The 18,095-nt window shown below is 64.6% G+C and overlaps 1 protein-coding gene across 1 annotated transcript in view; it reads left to right on the top strand.

Annotated features, from left to right (window-relative positions):
* The first annotated feature begins 2,509 nt into the window (after positions 1 to 2,509).
* GPC1 (glypican 1) overlaps positions 2,510 to 18,095 on the top strand; it is a 30,380-nt gene continuing 14,794 nt past the window's right edge. The window contains exon 1 of the mRNA XM_057550968.1: positions 2,510 to 3,092. Coding sequence (XP_057406951.1) covers positions 2,927 to 3,092 — 166 coding nt within the window. The 5' untranslated portion in view covers positions 2,510 to 2,926. The remainder of the gene's footprint in view (positions 3,093 to 18,095) is intronic.

Below are 18,095 nucleotides of genomic sequence, written 5' to 3' on the forward strand. Positions count from 1 at the left end.
CCTGGCAGAGCCGCCTCCACACCTGGCCTTCCAGCTCCTTGTCATCAAGGCCCTCTGGCAGGGGCCGGCCCCATCCAGAGCCGGGAGGATGGTCCCGCCTGCCATCCCTCTGGGCCACAGGCCAACACCGTGGCAGGGCCTTCATCACTGCCTCCTCCCAGGCCCTGAGAATGGGCCCCCCAGGAGCTGGGTCCACGCGGGGTCACAGCAGCAGCGTCTCTCCCGCACAGGCACAGACCTCCCTCCTAGAGCCTCACAGAGGAAACAAGGAAACTAAGCCGAGTGCCACATCCAGAATCACACTGCTGACAAGTGGGAGGGCCGGGATTTGAACTCAGGCCTGTTCCCTTCGCTCCGGGACAGGACCAGGGAGCCAGCTAGCGCCAACTACCGAGATGATGCATTTCCTTTCCTCATGGTGCCTTTCTGTTACTTTCAGTCATCAAGTGCCCTGATGATGGAAAACTGGCAAGAAACTGCACCTGGTGGGGAGGCACGCATGTGCCCTGGGAAGAACCTCCGCCCCAGCCTGGACCCTGGCCTCCCCTCGGCCCCCTCAAGTGCATGGAGGCTGAGCACCCAGGAAGCCCCCCAACGTGGCGGAGACCAAGAGGGACGCAGCCAGAGCCCCGCAGCCCTGGGGAGGGGAGGCTGCCCGGCCGCCATTCCCAGTTTTCCTTACAGCCGTTCTCCAGAGGGACACTGCACCCCTCACTTCCCCGGCTCCCCTCGACGTCAGGGAAATGAGAGCTCGGATCCAGCTGCGGGCGTGTCTCCTCACTAGGGGACACTAGGGGAAGGGCCCTGGCTGCGAGGGTCGTGACCTCTGAAGGGGAACGACACAGGGACCTTGCAGGCAGTGGTGAGGATTTCTCTAGGGGATGAAGTCATCGTACACCTGGGAGGGGCGTGTGCAGGGGCCGTGCCTGTGACCACCATGTCCTGAAAACCGGCCACGTGAGCATGGCACGTGGACATTCTGGCCACACCACTGTCTGGAGGCCCAGAAACGCACTGGACGCTGACGCCACCCTGAGAAATCTCCCCGTCTGGCCGGATTAAGAGGAGGCGACAGATCCCCATAACAACAACAGTACGTGTGTGTGTCTCTATCGAGCCTCAGGCCGTCTGGCTCCTGCCTGACCCGGAAGCACGTGGCTGGAGGTGAGCTCCTGAAGAGAAGGCGGGGGCAGGGGCCAGGTGGCCTGAGCCAGGCGGGCACAGGGGAGGCATGCAGGCAGCTGTGCCAGGCACAGGCAAGCAGGAGCAGGCTGGCCTGGGCGCTGCGCGGGGTCTGTGAGTCACCAGCATGACCGGGTGGCAGGTGCGTGAGGAGGGCCAGAGGCCAGCACACTGGGGTAGATGCCTCCCAGCCCCTCTCTCACACAATGACTCAGTGTCTCTGGGCGAGGGGGTAGAAGACTGCAAGCCCCCTCTTGAGGCTGCTGAGCCCACCACTCTGGGAACCCCAGGGGAGGGATGGAGCCCTCCTTCCTACCACAGTGGACAAGCTCCCCCTGCTGTGAGGTGAAACAGTAAGCCCCCAGGTTCAAGGTCTGGGCACCCTTATTGGCACATGGTGGTTATCCTGGGGTCCTCTTCCAAGGGTGCCTATTTATTTGCTTTCCCCCCATTTCAACCAATCAGGCATCTGGGGTCATGGCCTGGTGGTCTCTGGGGCCTTTGCCCACGTATCAGGAGAGCAGGAATGGGGTGGGGGAGGGCAGCAGCCGGGAAGAAAGAAACGGAGGCGCCCTCAACTCCCGGCGCCCGTCCCCCCGCCCCGGCCTCTCACCTCGCTTCCTACAGCCCGCATCCCCACCCTCTGCGGCTACCAGCACTATCCACCCGCCCTGCACGGTTCCCCGCCGCCTCGCTCACTGTCACGCCCTCCTCAGCCCCCAGCAATCTGACCTGTTGTCGGCCCGACGCCACCCCTTCCCCAAGAGATCACCTGCCACCGCCCAGCGGCCCAAGCCAACGGAAAAGCTTCTGCCCCCCTCGCTCGCTTCTCGAGCACCCAAAGCATCACGTGGAGGGGACACAAAACCGGCTGCCGATCTCCAACAACTAACTCGTTGGTTGCCTCTACGCAGGAACGGGCGCGCGCGAGGTCTACTCTCGGCTAGTTTCCCACGTACAGCCCCCCACTCTCCTCCACAGAAAAAATCAAGTGTGAGCTGGAGCCGCGGGAGAGGCGGCTGAAATGGGCGCGGGGGCGAGGGGCCGTAAAGGGGTGCAGGCGGGGGACAAAGGGGACCAAGGCTGCGGGAGCGGACGCGCGAGGCACGCGGCCAGGGTGCAGGAAGGCACGGCCTGATCCGAGGAGAGGGAAGACGGGAGGGACGCCGACTTCGGCTGGGGGCGGGGAGGCCCCTGATAGGCGCGCGGAAGGCGTGATGTCACGTCCGGCGGGGGAAGCCCTGCCTCAGCACCCCCGCCCCCGCCCCCACAGGTGGTGCCGCCGCCCCGGGCGCTGGGCGTGGAGGGCCCGCCCTCGGGGACCCCGGCCACGGCCCGCGCGCTCCCGGCCACCCCGCTTCCCTTCAGCAGTCAACAAATCCGCGCGAGCCGGGCGGCCCCGGGAGCAGGAGGAGCGCCCCGTGCGCCTCGGATCGCGCCCCCGCGCCGCGCCCCGCCCCGCCCCTGCGCGTCCCGCCCCGCGCGCCCCTCCCCGCCCCTCTCCCGGGCCGCCGAGGGGCCGGGCCGGGACTGCGCGCTCGCCTGCCGCGCTCTGGGCCGCCGGAGAGAGCGGCCGGACCTCGCGCCCCGCGCGCTCCGCGCCCAGCAGCCGCCGGCTTTTGTTGTCTCCGCCTCCCCTGCCGCCGGCGCCTCCGGACCGCGAGCCGAGTACGCCGGGACCTTGGCTCTGCCCTTCGCGGGCGGGGGCTGCACGGGCCCGGCCGGGGGCGCCGCCGGCCCCGCCATGGAGCTCCGGGCCCGAGGCTGGTGGTTGCTGTGCGTGGCCGTCGCGCTGGCCGCCTGCGCCCACGGGGACCCTGCCAGCAAGAGTCGGAGCTGCGGCGAAGTCCGCCAGATCTACGGGGCCAAGGGCTTCAGCCTGAGCGACGTGCCCCAGGCGGAGATCTCGGGTGAGTGACCCGGTGCTCCCGGGTCTCCCCTGCGCCCCCTTCTCTCTCCCGTTCTGCCCTCGTCCGCCCTGCGCCTCCGCGCCCCGCGCCGCCCTCCCACCGCCCGGGTTTCCTCTGCTCCGCTCGGCCGCCCCCCGGCCCCCAACACGCACACCGGCCCCTTCCCCGCGGAGCTGTCCTCGCCGGGCGGCGGACCGGGCGGTCCCCGGCTTGGTGCGTCCTCCGGGACAGGCAGGGCTGAGCTGCGGGGCCGGCTGTCGGGGCGCAGCCGACGGTGGCCATGGGCTAGGGACTCCCACCGGCTGTGCGGGCCTCTCCGGGAGGCGCCACGGGTCGGCCCGGGGATTCCCGGGGGTCCCCGGCAGAGGCAGCCTAGGGGCCCCGGGGAGGTCGGGAGCGAACTGTGCACTCGGGGAGGGGCGGCGGCGAGGGTGGAGAGGCTCGACCTCTGCCACCGGGAAGGGAACATCACCTCGCAGGGATTCCTGCCCAGGGAACTTGTGCTCGCCTGGCACTCAGGGCCGCCTCGGGCGGGGAGTCCAGCTGCAGGTGGTCGGCGCCTTGGATCCCGCCCAGGGGCCGTGTCATTTCTTTGTAAGAGCATCGCCGTCCCAGGCAGCCTCAGCCCTGCAGCTGCCCGCAGTCCTGCCCACACCCTCCCTGCAGGCCTCTGAGGAGCTTTGGGGACCGGAGTGAGGGTGGAGGTGGAGCATGGTGGCTAAGGATTTCACAGACGCCCCCCAGGCTTTTTCCTCAAACTGCAAATGTGTCCAGAACCACCGTGGGTCTGCGCGTCTGTTCAGGGTGCCTGGGACACGGTGGACGAGAGCGGGGCAGACCAGCTTCCTGCCCTGGGGAACTCCTCCCAAACTGGGCCGGGGTTGGGGAGGGGGCATTTGAGTAGTGACACGGGGGACATGGAATGACCACAGCCACAGGAGTTCTGAGCGAGAGAGGAGTGTGAGGGGCAAGTCCATGGCCGTGTCTTGCTGGGGAATGGGAGGGGGCAGCCAGGCCCTGGACCCCTGCCCCCAGCAGGGCAGGACCCACAGAAGCCTGCCTTGGTACCTTGACAGCCGCTGCCCGGGGTTCACGTCCCCCAGGGTAGGCCTTCCTGTGCCTCTGCTGACAAAGCCCTGTCATTGGCAGGGCTGCCACCCTCCCTAGGGGACAGGGTTGGGGGGTACATCTGGGTGCCTGGGGCCAGCACACGTTGGTTCGTAAGCCCCGCCACCCGCCATGCAAACAGAGGAGCTAATGCCCGGGAATCCCTGGCCTTTCGGTTGAATCCCTTCCCCTGGACACCAGGGTCTCAGGGCAGCTGAGCAGCTGCCCTCACCCAGCCCCGATCTTAGACGGCACTCCAAGGTCCCCTCGCCCCACAGCTCTCCTTCACACATCCCCTCCCACTCGGCCGCTGTGTCCTCGGGACCATCCTCAACTCGATCGCATCCACAGGCCTCTGTCCCAGTTAGGCTGAGAGACAGAGTGGCAGAGTCTGGGCAACCATCAAGGGCTGGGAGAGAGCAGGGCAGGCTGGAGAAGGTGAGGTGGGGCCGGCGGGGGGCTGGGTCTTGGCCTCCTTGGGCTGGGGCTACAGTGGGTTGGGGACCCGGGACCAGCAGAGTGCCTTGCTGTGCATGTGACGGGGGGTGGGGGGGGGGTGCGGTGTTCGGCCGCCCAGCAGCTGTCCGAGCACCGCGCCAGCCAGGGCTTCAGGTGCTGCCCCCCGGGGCCTGGACTGCACCCCCTCCCGACCAGTGCCCGTGGCCCCTCCGTCCCACCTCCAGGGGCTTCTGGGAAGCTGCTCTCCCCGACCCCCTATGGCTTCATACTCCCCCATAAGCACCTGAACTGGAGAGTGCCCTGCAGGGCCCAGGCACCGAGGAGAGTGCCGGTGCCACGTGGGGTGAAGGAAACAGGGTGACCTCCCAAGGCAGCAGCCAGGCCTGTCCTCTCCTGCTCCGAGCAACTTGGCCGGGCTCCGTGGAACGGGCGCCCTCTGGTGGCCCCGTGGTGACACGCTGCTCTCGGGGATCCGGGCCTTTGGTCTCCTGTCCTGCCAGGTGGCAGGCAGACTTCTCCAGCCTGGGGACCCCCGGGGGTGGACGGCTGGGCTGGCTGGTGGGGTGGAGACTCAATGCTTGCTAGTCATTGGAAGGGAGGGAGGGCGGCCCTGGGTCTTTGGGTGGCCTTTCCAGCCTGCACCTGCCTGGGAGAGCAGAAATGGTGTGGGCTCATGAAGGAGGGACCATCAGTGCGCATGGGGCTCCCGTTCGTGACTTTGTGTAGTTTTTTGGGTGGACGGCCAGGTGTGGCCCTGATGAGGACGACGGCCATCGCCTTTTACAGGCTGCGCAGCTCAGGGAGCCCTCCCTCCGGCCAGAGCACGACGTGGAAGGTGAGGGGGAGCCGCCCCTCTAGCTGGCTCTCTCTGCAGCACTGGGGAGAAGCCCAGCCCCATGCTGCATCTCACGCACACACACACGCGCGTGCACACGCACGCACGTGCACACACTTGCACGCACATGCACACACGCGCGTGCGCACACGGGCCGGCCATCTTCTATCTCTGCCTGTGGGGTTGCTCCTGGTCCCCAGATGTTTCCTGAGCACCTGCTCGGCCTCCTGACACTTGACACGGTTTGTCGTGTGTCTCTCTGACCCTTCCCTGAGGCCCTGGGGGCAGAGGCCACCCCCGTCTGTACTGTTCTCTGTAGTAGCCACAGAACCTCGTGCAGCTCCGGGCACAAAGTAGGTTCTCGGTCAAAACTTGCTGACGACCCGCACACGGCCCGCTTTCTGCCAGCCGTGGTGGGTGGGCAGTGGGAGACGGAGGGCCTGGGCCTGGCAGAAGGGGCCTGGACTTCGGGGCTGGAGGCCAGAGGGGAGCGTGGGCCTGTCAGTGCAACACGGACTGGTGGGCAGCTCCTCTGCTCCTGGACCCCGGCTGGCCGTGGGCTCCCCACCGAGGACCACCCCTTAGCCCCCCAGCGGAAACCGCTGCTTCTCTTGCTGTCCTGCCCGAGGCCGAGGGAGCCCGCCGAGCCTGTCCCTCGGCCGTGCGGCTCTCGCAGGCCATCTGCGTACAGCCCGGCCCCACACCGGACGGTTGTGTGCCCCCTGTCCCGTTCAGAGGGCAGAGGCCCCGTGTGCCTGGCTTGGGGCCCCAGGGTGGTCCGTGGCCTCCAGCTGAGCTGCTGCTCTGGCCCTTCACCACTAGAGCAGCTGAGGTTTCATCACCCCCAGCGTGAGGGCAGGGCTGGGCGGGGGGCGGGGAGAACCACAGGTAGGGGGGCCCAGGGGAGCCAGGAGCCGACGGGGCCACCTGCGCGACGCGGCGGCCGGGGCCTTGCGGGAGCCGCGGTGCCGGTCACGCCGCGTGCTGCTCCGAGGGGCGGGACGTCCTCCGTGCGCCTGGGCTCAGGTGCCAGCCCTGCCGCGTCGGCCTCCCCGCCACCCCCCCCCCCCAACCTGGCTTCTCTGTGCCTCCGTTTCTTCACGTGTGACACGGGAGTAGTCGCGACCACCCGAAGGCTGCAGGAGGGGATCATGCTGACGTCGTGCGCTCTGCGGCTGCCTCAGGCGTGTCCTCCCCTGTGCGCCCCGCCCTAGAGGCCCCTGGAGGGCCTGCAGGCGGTGGTGTCTGGCACTTGGGAGCCCTCATGCTGACCCAGACTCAGCGTGGCTTCCTCCCCGTGACTGTCTAGCTGGTACAGCGGATGAGGAGGGGTCTTTGCAGACCTGCTTCACAGATAAGTAACCGAGGCCGAGAAGCCCCACAGCTTTCTTCAGGGCGCTCGGCCCACGTGGAGCTCTGAGGTCTAGAACCCAGTGTGTTGACCCCAAAGCCGGTGGCATTAACTGCTGAACAGTCCTGGGCTCTGTGTTCTCTGGAAGCCTCGTGCCACCCCGGCCTGGAGGCCTGAAATGGGGCCTCGAGGCCAGGCCCTGATGGGCCACCAGCTGCCTTCTCCTGGTCGTAGACTCCACTGCTTAGGCCGGGTTAGAACTCCTCTTAACTGGAACACCTCCTGCGCCTTCTCCGGGGCCGCCCTGCCCCAACCCCGACTGCTGCCGGTGACTCGGCCTTCCATGCAGCCGGGCCTCACCCTGAGCTGGTCCCGGGAGCCTGTCCAGTGAAGGCCCGCCGCTCCTGCCCTGCTAGAGAGGGCTGTTCCAGGGGCGGGAATCAGGTGACCCCGCCCGGGGTGTACGCAGAGGATGGCCCAGCTGTGTGCTGCTGGCCGACCCTAAGAGCAGCCCCTGGCGTGTCCCCAGCACCATGCCGGGCCAGGTCCCCCAGGAGTCGTGGACAGATGTCCCATCCAGGGGTAGGTGAGTCCAGAAGACAAGACAGGTCGGTCTTGGTAGACTGGTTCCATGCCGGCCCTAAGAGGGAACAGCGTGAGCCCATGGTGGACAGGGCTGCAGGGCCCCGGAGGCCTCCCAGGAGAGGGACTGAGGACACTCCCGCCAGGCGGCAGGTGGGCCTCGGAGCCGGGAGGAGAGCACAGAGGGTGTGTGGGTGCACCGGGCCTGTGCTAGGCCACCCACGTGCATGGGCACAGGTGTCAGCCTGGCTGGTCCTGGACAGGGAGACAGGCCAGGAGAGGGGCTCACCCGAGGCCACGCCGGAATCAAATCGGGCCCAGGCCTGGACATGCCCAGGTGGTGAGAGGTTGGTCAGCTCTCCTGTAAGCCAGACCCTCTTCCCTGAGGCCTGGCTTGGTTCAGGGAGATTTCAGACCAAGACTCAGGGCCCAGGCCCTGCCTGTGTGATGTCTCCTTGCCTGGTACCAGCTGTGACCACATCCAGCCATCAGCACAGCCCTGGGGGGTCAGGTCATCACCCACATTCGGGAGAGGACACAGGCTCAGGCGGGTGAGGGCTCCAGCCCGGGGCCACCCACCCCATGCCAGCTGGCGGCCTTCTTGCCACGTGTGTCTAGGAACAGGCCTGGGCAGGTGCTCTGAGCTGCCTGAAGTCTCTGGGCGGAGATGGTTCAGGCGGAGGTGCTGCAGTCCTCCCCAACCCCAGGCCCTACCCCCTGTCCCCAGCTGTGGGGTGGGGGCTGTCCTGTCCTCCCAGCCGTGACCCTTACACTGGGGGCAGGGCCGGGGCCTCCAGCTTTCTCGACTGTTCTTGGTCTCGCCATGGGTGCCAGGGAAGCTCTGGGTGTGAGGGGTGCATACCGGCTCTCCTGGCAGGAATCCTGGAATCCTGGGTAGATCTAGGAGCCCCTGAGGGGGCCAGGCCAGCCCCACCCCAGCCCCTCGTCTGCCTGTGGCCTCAGCGTTGGCTCCCGCCAGCTCCTGGCTGGCTCACCTTCCTGGCACACGCGCCCCCTCCTGCCAGGTCGGCCCTCGCCATGCCCACCCTCGGCACACGCCCGTCACCATCCTCCCTCCGGGGCTTGGCCCTGCTACGCAGCTTCCCGGGCATCCCCAACACACCCACTACTCTCCAGGGCTCTCCCTGTTTTCCCGGGGTGCTCCCCAAGTCTGGGCAACCTCAGCAGTAAGTGTGCTGAGCACCGCCCACGTGGTGCTAGGCTGGGCTGGGTGCTGGGGGTCAGGCGTGTGTCCGCTTCCCCCGGCTGCTGGCACCGATGCAGCAGGCCAGGCGGCCTCACAGCAGGAGTTTATTGTCTTGCAGTTCAGAGGCTGGAAGTCCAAGGTCAAGGTGTCACTGGGCTAGTTCCTCCTGAGGCCATGAGGGAGAAGCTGTTCCAGGGCCTCTCGTGGCTTCTGGGGGTTGCAGGCGATCCTTGGGGGTCCTTGGTCTGTAGTCTCTGGGTTTGTCTTTATGAGTAGGTGTCCCTGTGCTGGCCTGCCTCTGAATTTCATTTTATGGAAATAAGGACACCAGTCCTATCAAGTTAGGGGCCCAACCAGTTACATTTGCAAAGACCCCACGCTCAAATGAGGTCACCTCCTGAAGTCCTGGGGCTTAAGACTCCGACGTACGAACGAGGGTCGGGGTTCAGCCCGTTGCAGGCGCGGCGCCTCACTCGGGCGCATCCCGCCAGTGGGCGGGGGTCCTGGGCTCTGGGTATTTCGGTGGGTGGCTCCTCAGGACAGGGCCGTGCCACAGGCTCAGGGTCTCGGCTCAGACGTGCGCTGGAGCCTTGGTGATGGAGTGAGGGTGTCAGGCCATGCTCAGCCCGCTCCTCACCCCCACCAGCCTGCAAGCTTCTCAGGAAAATGGCCAGAGCTCTGCACCCCGTGGGCCTTAGCTTCTCCAACTGAGTCAGAGGGGAGGGCCGGGCGCCTCTCATTCTGACGTTCAGAGTCTGGTAACTGCCGACCCGCTGATGCATCTCACTTGGGGCACGTCCCAGAACCGGGGTGGGCGATGAGGGGCCCAGCCATGAGACCCTCATGGGGGTCAGGGGCACCCGCCCGGGAGAGTTGTGACTCACTGACACCAGTTTGCCGTGGACAGGCTGGGGGTCCCCCCCCAACAAGTGCGAGGGCCCCTGAGCAGGGGACCCAGCACGCGGGGCAGGGTGTGGGGAGGGGGGGTGGGCAGGCAGCTGGCTCCGTGGCCCAGCCGAGGACGCTGGCTGCCGATTTGTGCTAAGTGCTCCCTGGGTCCTAGAGGCTTGGCTGGATGACAGGGCAGGCCCGGCGGGCTCCATCGACCCTGCGCCCTCACCGTCTGCCCTGACCTCGGCCCCCTGGAGGCCCGGCGCCCTGCCTGCCGCCCCTGCTGCATCTTGGAGGAGGAGAGCTGCGCAGGCTCGCACGCCGGCAGGGGGCAGCCAGGCAGTTTGTGACCTGGCCGAGTCCGGGGCTGCAGGGAGGGAGGAGACAGAAACTGGGGTCCAGCACCAGGAGATGTTGAGGACCAGCCAGCAGCACCGTGAGGTGGGTCTCCCATCAGCTCGGGTGTCGCAGTGTGGCCGAGCCCAGGGCCCTGCAGGTAGACAGGATGACCACAGCCGGGCCCGGGGCCAAGGAGAGCACCTGGGCTGGAGGAGGCCAGCACGCGGAGGCCCTGCTGGAGCCCCGGCTTGGGCCCTGCCTTCCTCACCCCTCCTGCCCACCCACTGAAGTGCCCAAGAGCCAGCCCCGGCCTCCGTCCAAGGCCCTGCGTCCTTAAGCCGTGCCCTGGCCTCTGCCGGCCCATTGCCTGGCAGCCCCTCCCAGCCTCCCAGAGCGGGCAGAACGGGGTGCTTGCAGGGCAGGCCAAGTACCACCTGGTGCAACCACTTAGTGTGCAGGTGGGGAAGCTGGGTCCCAGAAAGGGGTCCCCCGTGCTCAGAGCCCCGTCCCTGGAGTAGCTTCTCCTCTGTGGCCTTGCTGCCCTGGCCCAGGTTGGCCCCAGGTATCTGGCGTGGGCACCGGGCAATGGTGCCACCCACTGAGGGGGTGCCCCAGAGAGGAGGAGGTCGGGGCGAGCCCACGCAAGCCTGCCTCGTCGGGGCGCTGGGGGCATCCGTGTGGCCCTGTCCGTAGGTGCTGGGTGTGCGTTCCAGGCTGCAGGGGTGAGGTCGGCCAGAGGACAGAGCTGGCGGGGAGGCCACAGAGCTCCCACAGGTACAAGGAAAGACGGGACCTGGCAGACCCCAAGGCTGGGACAGGTGGGCGAGCCCCAGGAGGGGCTGGGTGGGGTGTCCGGGAGAGGAGCCGGCCTGAGAGAGACGCACGTGAGGACTCGGGCTGCAGGAGGGCCCGGCCGGCCGGCAGGAGAAGAGAAGGTCAGGCTAAGCTCAACTCCAGCCCAAGCTCTGCCAGCCTACCACCTCAAGGAGGGCCTCCTAAGGTCAGAGCTGGTCCCGCCGATGGGCACCAAACGCCCGAGCCCCGCCGCCCCGCCTGCTTGGAAGGGACGAGGAGAGGCTGGCCAGGCAGGAGGCGAGGACCTTCACCCTCCTACCTACCCGTCCATCCATTCATCCGCTCTGTGCTCACCCCAAGCTATGGGCCCCACCCCAGCAGGTCAGGGTCTGGTGAGGAACTCAGCTGGGGCCGCCAGCCCCTCCCGCACCCCGCAGTCCGGAGCCAGGCAGCCGCTGCGCCCCGGCTGTTGGCCTGGGGGTGGATTTGGCTGCAGTGCTCCCAGCAGCTTGAGGGACAGGCCAACACGTCTCCCTGTCAGGCGGGCGGCCAGGCCCTGGACAGGGGCACCTGGCGGTGACTGTGGCCCTGTGCCTCCCTGGCGGGGACATTTCTTGGGCTCAGCATCAGCACCAGAACCCGTGGAGGTCCGTGGCCTGTGCACACCTTCGGACAGAGTCCCCAGTGCTGAGGACCGCTGTCTGAACCTGAGGGTGGCCGTCCGGGCTCGTCTGTGTGTCTGAGCGCATCCTTGGCGCCTGGGGCCACCTGTGGACATCTGGGCCCTGTGGTGAGCCATGTGTGACGTCTGTGTGCGTCCTCAAGTGTCTGGGGCCACGGAAAGTACATCCCACCCACCTGTGACCATCTGCAGGCCCTGGGGAGACGGATGATGCCACCTGCTTCAGGGCTGGCTGAGGTATTCACTCCCATCTCCCTTCATCATGGAGTTCGGGACACACCGGACCCATAGGGGTATTTTAAAGGGACGAGGCTCTTAAAACGTTTAGCCCCGCCGTGCCTGACCCCCCTCCCCTGGCCTGGCAGTGGCTGCCCACAGGACACTCCAGGCACCTTGCCGGTCTCCCTTAGAGTGACCTAACACCCAGGGTCTGCCACCTCCCTGTCACTGTATATTTGGGAGCTGCTGCAGGTCAGACACACAGCTAACCGCCCCAGGATAACGTGGGTGTTCCCAACCAGGAGCTGTTCCCCGGGGGCGTTTTTGGTTGTCACAGCATTTAGGGGAGGGGACAGGGAGGCCAGGGACCCCATGAAGTGCAGGGCACTCCTGAACAGGTGGGAGGTGGCTTCCCAAAACACCAGTCCCACCCCATGAGAAGCCCTTGAACCGAAGCTCTAGGCAGGATGGAGCCAGCGGCCGAGGGGGCAGAGGGGAGGGGGCACCCCTCTGCTTTGGGGCCAGGATGGCCTTCCAGGGATGGTTCTAGAAGGATGGGCAAACTGGGATGGACAGACGTGGGTGTGAAGGCAGGTCATTTGAGGCTGGGCTCCTTCACCAGGGTGCACTGGAGAGGCCCAGGTTTAGAAGTCAGGGAGTTCATGAACTTGACTGAGAAAGAAATTACATCTCCTTTTTTGCTAACCTTTAGCATTTCCTGTTACTACGAACAAGGCGACGATGGCATTCTAGAATCTGGGACTTGGTCACCAGTGGAAACTGCTGATTTTTTCACGTCCTTTATATTTTTAGCAAATATCTCAAAGTACCGTTTCCACTCATCACAGCTTTGAGTTTCTGATGGGCATCAGGCCTGCAGGATGTTCATAGGAAAGCGTATGGACACCACCTCATGCGCCTGTTTATAATGTTCCGACGGCTGCAGCACTGCACCTAGCTTCCTTCATGATTCTCTGCGTAATTTTTTACTTCATTACTTCTTTATTCTGAGAACGGGTCTGCAGTCTTCAGCCAGCGGCCAAGGGGGCCCAGGGCCCAGAGAAGAGGAGGCCTCTGGGCGGCGGGCTGGGCCCTCAGCCAAGGCGCGAGGGCTGGTGGAGCCCCATGTCTGCCCCAGGAGAGCCGGCGGGCCGGACGGGAGCACTGGGGCAGAGCGGGGGCCCGGCCAGCTGCCTGCAGGTGGGGGTGACGGGGGCACAGAGATTAGTCACTCTGAGTCACTCGGTAGTGTTCCTTGAGCTCCTACTGTGTGCCGGGCGCTGTCCTCGGTGCTGAACTGCAGCCACAATGCCATCTGCGTAGGGTCTGGACGGGTGTCAGAGGCTTCACGTGAGCTGCAGCTTTGCTGGCCACGGTGACCATGTGTTACTTTTGTAAGTTATAAGTAACGAGAAATAACATGTGGGTTTAGACACACGCATGCGGTTTGCAATCATACATGTCGCTCTTGACCGCAGAGCAAAGACCCCTCCCAGCCTGGGGCAGCCCCTGGCCCACGTGCCGCTTGGCCACTCTCACTGTGAGTCGTGGCCTTCTCGCCCCATCCTCCCTGAGGGCTTGAGGCACTTGCTCGGCCCCAGCTCCCTCCTGACCCGAGGGTCCCACGCTGCCCTTGCAGGGCTCTTGCCTTGGGTGGGCCCCCCACCCCAGGCATTCCTGGCCCAAGGAACCAGCCCCCACCTCCTCTGCTACCTAGAGTTTTCAAGGCCACCCCCTGGCCCAGAGCCAGTATCCTTTGGATCCAGTGGCCATTCCCAGTGGCGTATGTCTTAGGAAAGAGTTGGGGCCCTAGCAGAAGCCAAAACCTGGTCTCCTGGACACGGCCCTCCTGCCGCCAGGGTTCAAGTCTGGGGCCATGCTCCCTCGCTGTGTGACCTTGGGCCAATTACTGAACCTCTCTGTGCCTCAGAATCCTTTTCTGTAAAATGGGGATGGTAGCAGCGCCTGCTGTGTGGAGTGGTTGTGAAACTGGTTTCTCGTGTGGAGTGCTCAGCATGGGGCTGTGTCCTAGGGGGGCATCACGGCAGGGGGGAACCTGTTGGAGAGAGAGGCCCATCCTTTCTCCAGAGGCGGCCGTGGGGAAGAGTGCCCCCTGGTGGGGAGGGAGGCCAGCCTGTGCTGGCCAGGCTCAGGGGCCACACTGGGGATCAGAGGGATTGGGCTGGAGAGGAGGGGCTCCCCAGTCACTACGGCTGCTTCCTGGGTGGCGCTGTCTCGTGGTGTCCCGTGTTCCCGCTTGGCTGGCCCTGATCCTGAGAAGTTGGGAACTGGGTAGCGCTGTCTCATGGTGTCCGTGTTCCCGCTTGGCTGGCCCTGGTCCTGAGAAGTTGGGAACTGGGTAGCGCTGTCTCATGGTGTCCGTGTTCCCGCTTGGCTGGCCCTGGTCCTGAGAAGTTGGGAACTGGGTAGCGCTGTCTCATGGTGTCCGTGTTCCCGCTTGGCTGGCCCTGGTCCTGAGAAGTTGGGAACTGGGTAGCGCTGTCTCGTGGTGTCCGTGTTCCCGCTTGGCTGGCCCTGGTCCTGAGAAGTTGTGAACTGGGTAGCGCTGTCTCGTGGTGTCCCGTGTTCCCGCTTGGCTGGCCCTGGTCCTGAGAAGTTGGGAACTGGGTAGTGCCTGGCCCTGGTCCTGAGAAGTTGGGAACTGGGTAGCGCTGTCTCATGGTGTCCGTGTTCCCGCTTGGCTGGCCCTGGTCCTGAGAAGTTGGGAACCGGGTAGCGCTGTCTCATGGTGTCCGTGTTCCCGCTCGGCTGGCCCTGGTCCTGAGAAGCTGGGAACTGCAAGAAGAGTTGGCTGCAGGCCCGTCCCAGCGGGGCGGCCCGCGATGCAGGAGCGCTGCTCCAGCACAGGGCCACGCCGCCAGCCAGGAGGGCTCTCGGGGCAGCCTTGGAGGGTGGCAGCTGGTATTCAGAAATGAGTCCCAAGCAGAGGCCCAGAAGGCCCTGCAGGCTCTGCAGAGACGTCGGAGGGTGGGGGGAAGACAGTGCCAGCAGGACCCCACTCATGGTCAGCCCGCGGCCAGCCTAGGGGTATCAGAAGGGGCCTCTCCTTGCCCAGGTCATGTGGGGCCTGTCACTGCCCCTTTGACCCCTCTCTGGGGATGGGGCTGTCTGCCCCAGGAACCTGACTGCCCTGGGCGGGACCGTCCCACCTCTGCCTGCTGGATGTGGCTGAACAGAGTGGGGACCAAGACACTGGGTGCCTGAGGGAGCAGAATTCCCGGCCTGCTTAGAGACCTGGCCCTTCCCTGATGGATGCGTCAGCTTGACCACCCTGGAGGAACTGAGCTGGAGAGGTCAGGAAATAGGCTGGCCCACCCATTCCCACTGGCCCCCAGGACCCACAAGAGGTCAGGGTCCCATCTTTGGGGAGCCGGGCAAGCGGGCAAATGCCAAGGTCACCTTACTGCTCCAGGTTGGGAGCCCTTTCTGGTGGGTTTGTGCTGCTGGCAGGAGTGTCCCGGCAGGTGTCCCTCCCGTGCAGGGGGTGGGCATGGCCGCTGGCCCCGCGGGCTCCTGCCCAGCTGCCTGACGGTGTCCTAGGTCTTAGCTGCTCCTGGCCACTGACAGGGTGGTGCAGGCTAGCAGGGTGGCCAGGCCACCACTCTGCCCTCATCTTCCAGGAGCCTTCATCTCTGTACCTGGGACCTCTGGGCTGCTGGTGGGCCCCCAGGTGTCCAGCACTTTCATTTCCTACCCTTCAGTGAAGACAGGGAGGCACTCGGGCCAGTGGAAGGAGACCAGCACTAGGCAACACGTTTGAGACATTGAGCAAGTCTCAGAACCCTCCCAGCCTCAGTCTTCCCATCTGTGAGATGGGGATAATTGTATCTTCCTGTTGACTGAGACGGTGAGGCCCACCGTTCTCCAAGGAGGCCGGGGGCTGTGGGAAGGTGGACCCTGCTCTGACATCCACCTGTGCCCTCCTGCCACTGGCATGGGCAGGGTCTGAGGCCCTCGTCCAGGGAGCCTGGAAGACAGTGCACACGTGTGCATGCCCACGTGTGGCGGGGAGTTGCCAGTGGGGGGGCCTGAGTGACTTTGGTCAGGCTTCTTCCCATGCCCCACAAAGGGCCGGGCCGCCAGATTTAGCAGATAAAACTACAGGAGACCCAGTTAAATTGCTATTTCGATAGTTAATAATTTTGTAGCATATGTCCTGAATATTTAAGTTTCAAATAAACAACAAATACATTTTTAGTATAAGTAAGCTCCACATATTTAGTATAAGTATGTCCCAAATACTGGAGAGGGGGGATTGTGTGCTTTTTTGGTGGTAAAATATGCATAATAAAATTCACCGTTTGAATGATTTTTAAGTGTACATTCAGTGGCGTTAAGCTCATTCACACTGTTGGTGCAGCAGTCACCACCACCCACCTGCAGACATTTCATCTTCCCCAACTTCGTACCCATTAAACACTCACCCCCCCCCCACCCCGCTCTCTTCAGTGCCTGGTAATCACCATTCTACCGTCTCTATGAATTTGACTCCTCTGGGGACCTCATTTAAGTGGAATCATAACAGTATTTGTCGTTTCAAGACTGGCTTCTCGCGTCAGCATCATGTTTTCAGGGTACGTCCACGCTGTGGTGTGTGTCGGCGCTTCGTGACCCCTTAAGGCTGAATGGCGTCCGCTGTATGGACGTGCCCCGTTTGGTTTATCTGTTCATCCATCAGTGGCCACTTGGGCTGTTTCCACCTTTTGGCTCCTGCAAATAATGCTGCTGTGAACAGGGGTGGAAAAGATTCTGTTCAAGTCCCTGCTTTCAGTTCTTTGGGGCCAGATACTTTTATTCTGAAAACTAATGCATCGTTTATCTGAAATGCAGTTAGCTGTGTCCTGGCTGTATCTGCGCGCACGCCCTCACAATCGTGCCTTTGGGGCTGGGCTCGGTGCCCCGACACCGGCGAGCTGGCTGTGTGCTGGACACGGAGGTGCGGCCTGGGCAGACGTGCTGAGTCAGCAGCTGGGGACCATCCCACCTGAGAACTCCCAGGGCCCTCCGGGTGGCTGTCTGCATATCGCTTGGTGGCAGAGCGTGTCTGCTCCTGCCTCAGCCGCCGCCCTCCTGCTCAGGAATTCCCCTGGGACTGGAATCAAGGGAGGTCTTGCGGTGGGAGAGGCGGGGGAGGCCAGGATTCTTCTGTGTCCCTTGCAGCACTCCAAGCTGAGTGGCCTGGGCATGTCACTCTAGCTCCCTGTGTGGCGCCGGCAGCAGTAGAATGGGAGAGAGCAGTTGTCGTGAAGAGGAAAGGATTCTCAAACCCGGAAATGGCCGAGACCCTTGCAGGCACCCAGTGAGAGCTCCATCTCATCAGGAGGTGGCCGGGGGCCTCTGGAAGAATAAGGGAGTCCTTGTGGACTGTGAAATCACCCCCGCAGGCCCCCCTCGCACCAGCACGCAGCTGGCTGTCATGCCGCCTCTGGGGAGGGGTCCGGTCGGGGAGGTGCTGGCTTTCCAGGGGAGGGGGAGGTCTGAGGCTGCGGCTCTGGGGCAACGCTGGTGTTAAGCCTCATTTCCCTGAATGCCAACACTGCACAGAGATCCTTTCTTTATACATATTTGTTACTCAGCACCAGGTCCAGCCTGGATGCTGGGCAGAGAGGCGAGAGAAGAGGAGGCTCCCACCAGCAGGCCGAGCAGCTCTCCTGCTGCTGGGAAGGGTGGCCAATCGGAAAGCCCCCAGGGAGGGCCGCCCATGCTCAGGGAGGTTACCGGCTAGGCAGGTGCTTTGGCCCAGAGGGACCTGGAAGGCTTCCTGGAGGAAGGGAGAGGTGAGTGGGCCTTGAAAGAGAGTAGGGCAAGGGAGAAGGGTGCGTGAGATCGAGGGGTTAGCGGAAGCAGCAAGTGACAGCTGGATGCCAGCGGGGATGGCCATGACCCTGGAGATGGCTGCCAGGCTTTGTGGGCAGTGGCTCAGTTGGGGGTGAGCGGCTGAGCCCCTCTGTTCCTTCCCCTCTGGATTTATGGAGCCGGTGCTGGGCGTGGGCCTGGGACTCAGCCTGCCCCCGAGGGCTCCCTCAGTGGCACCCAGGGGTCTGCTCTATATTCTGGCCCAGCTGAGAGTCTGTGCCCTCTGCCTGTTCAGCCTTCCCGGGGTGGATGGACGGGCCTGCGTTGGGTCTTTGTGGGAAACTGGCTGAGAGGACCCCTGGGCCGCAGCGTCCCCTTCTGCTATTCCAGGATCTCCCTGGTGGACACGGCAGAGGCAGGCAGCATCAGTCCATCTCCTGGGCTGCCGCCCTGGCCCAGGGGTTGGGTGGAAGGCAAGCTAAATGGGAGAGCTGTACGGAGCCCAGGAGCTCCCACCCGGCCCCTGTCGGGGATGGCTGCGTAGAGTCCTGGGTGATGCCCTCTGCGGCTTGGCTTGGGCCAAGGATGAGAAACCAGCGCTGAGCTTGGCCTGCTGGGTGAGGCCTCCGGGGAGCATCTCACTCCCAGGCCCCATGAGAGAGCCCCCTGCCCTGCAACCAGGACCTGGGGTCACGGGCACAGAAGACGCCCCTTCATCC

Source organism: Balaenoptera acutorostrata, chromosome 8 (assembly GCF_949987535.1).
Source record: "Balaenoptera acutorostrata chromosome 8, mBalAcu1.1, whole genome shotgun sequence".
Classification (NCBI taxonomy): Eukaryota; Metazoa; Chordata; class Mammalia; order Artiodactyla; family Balaenopteridae; genus Balaenoptera; species Balaenoptera acutorostrata.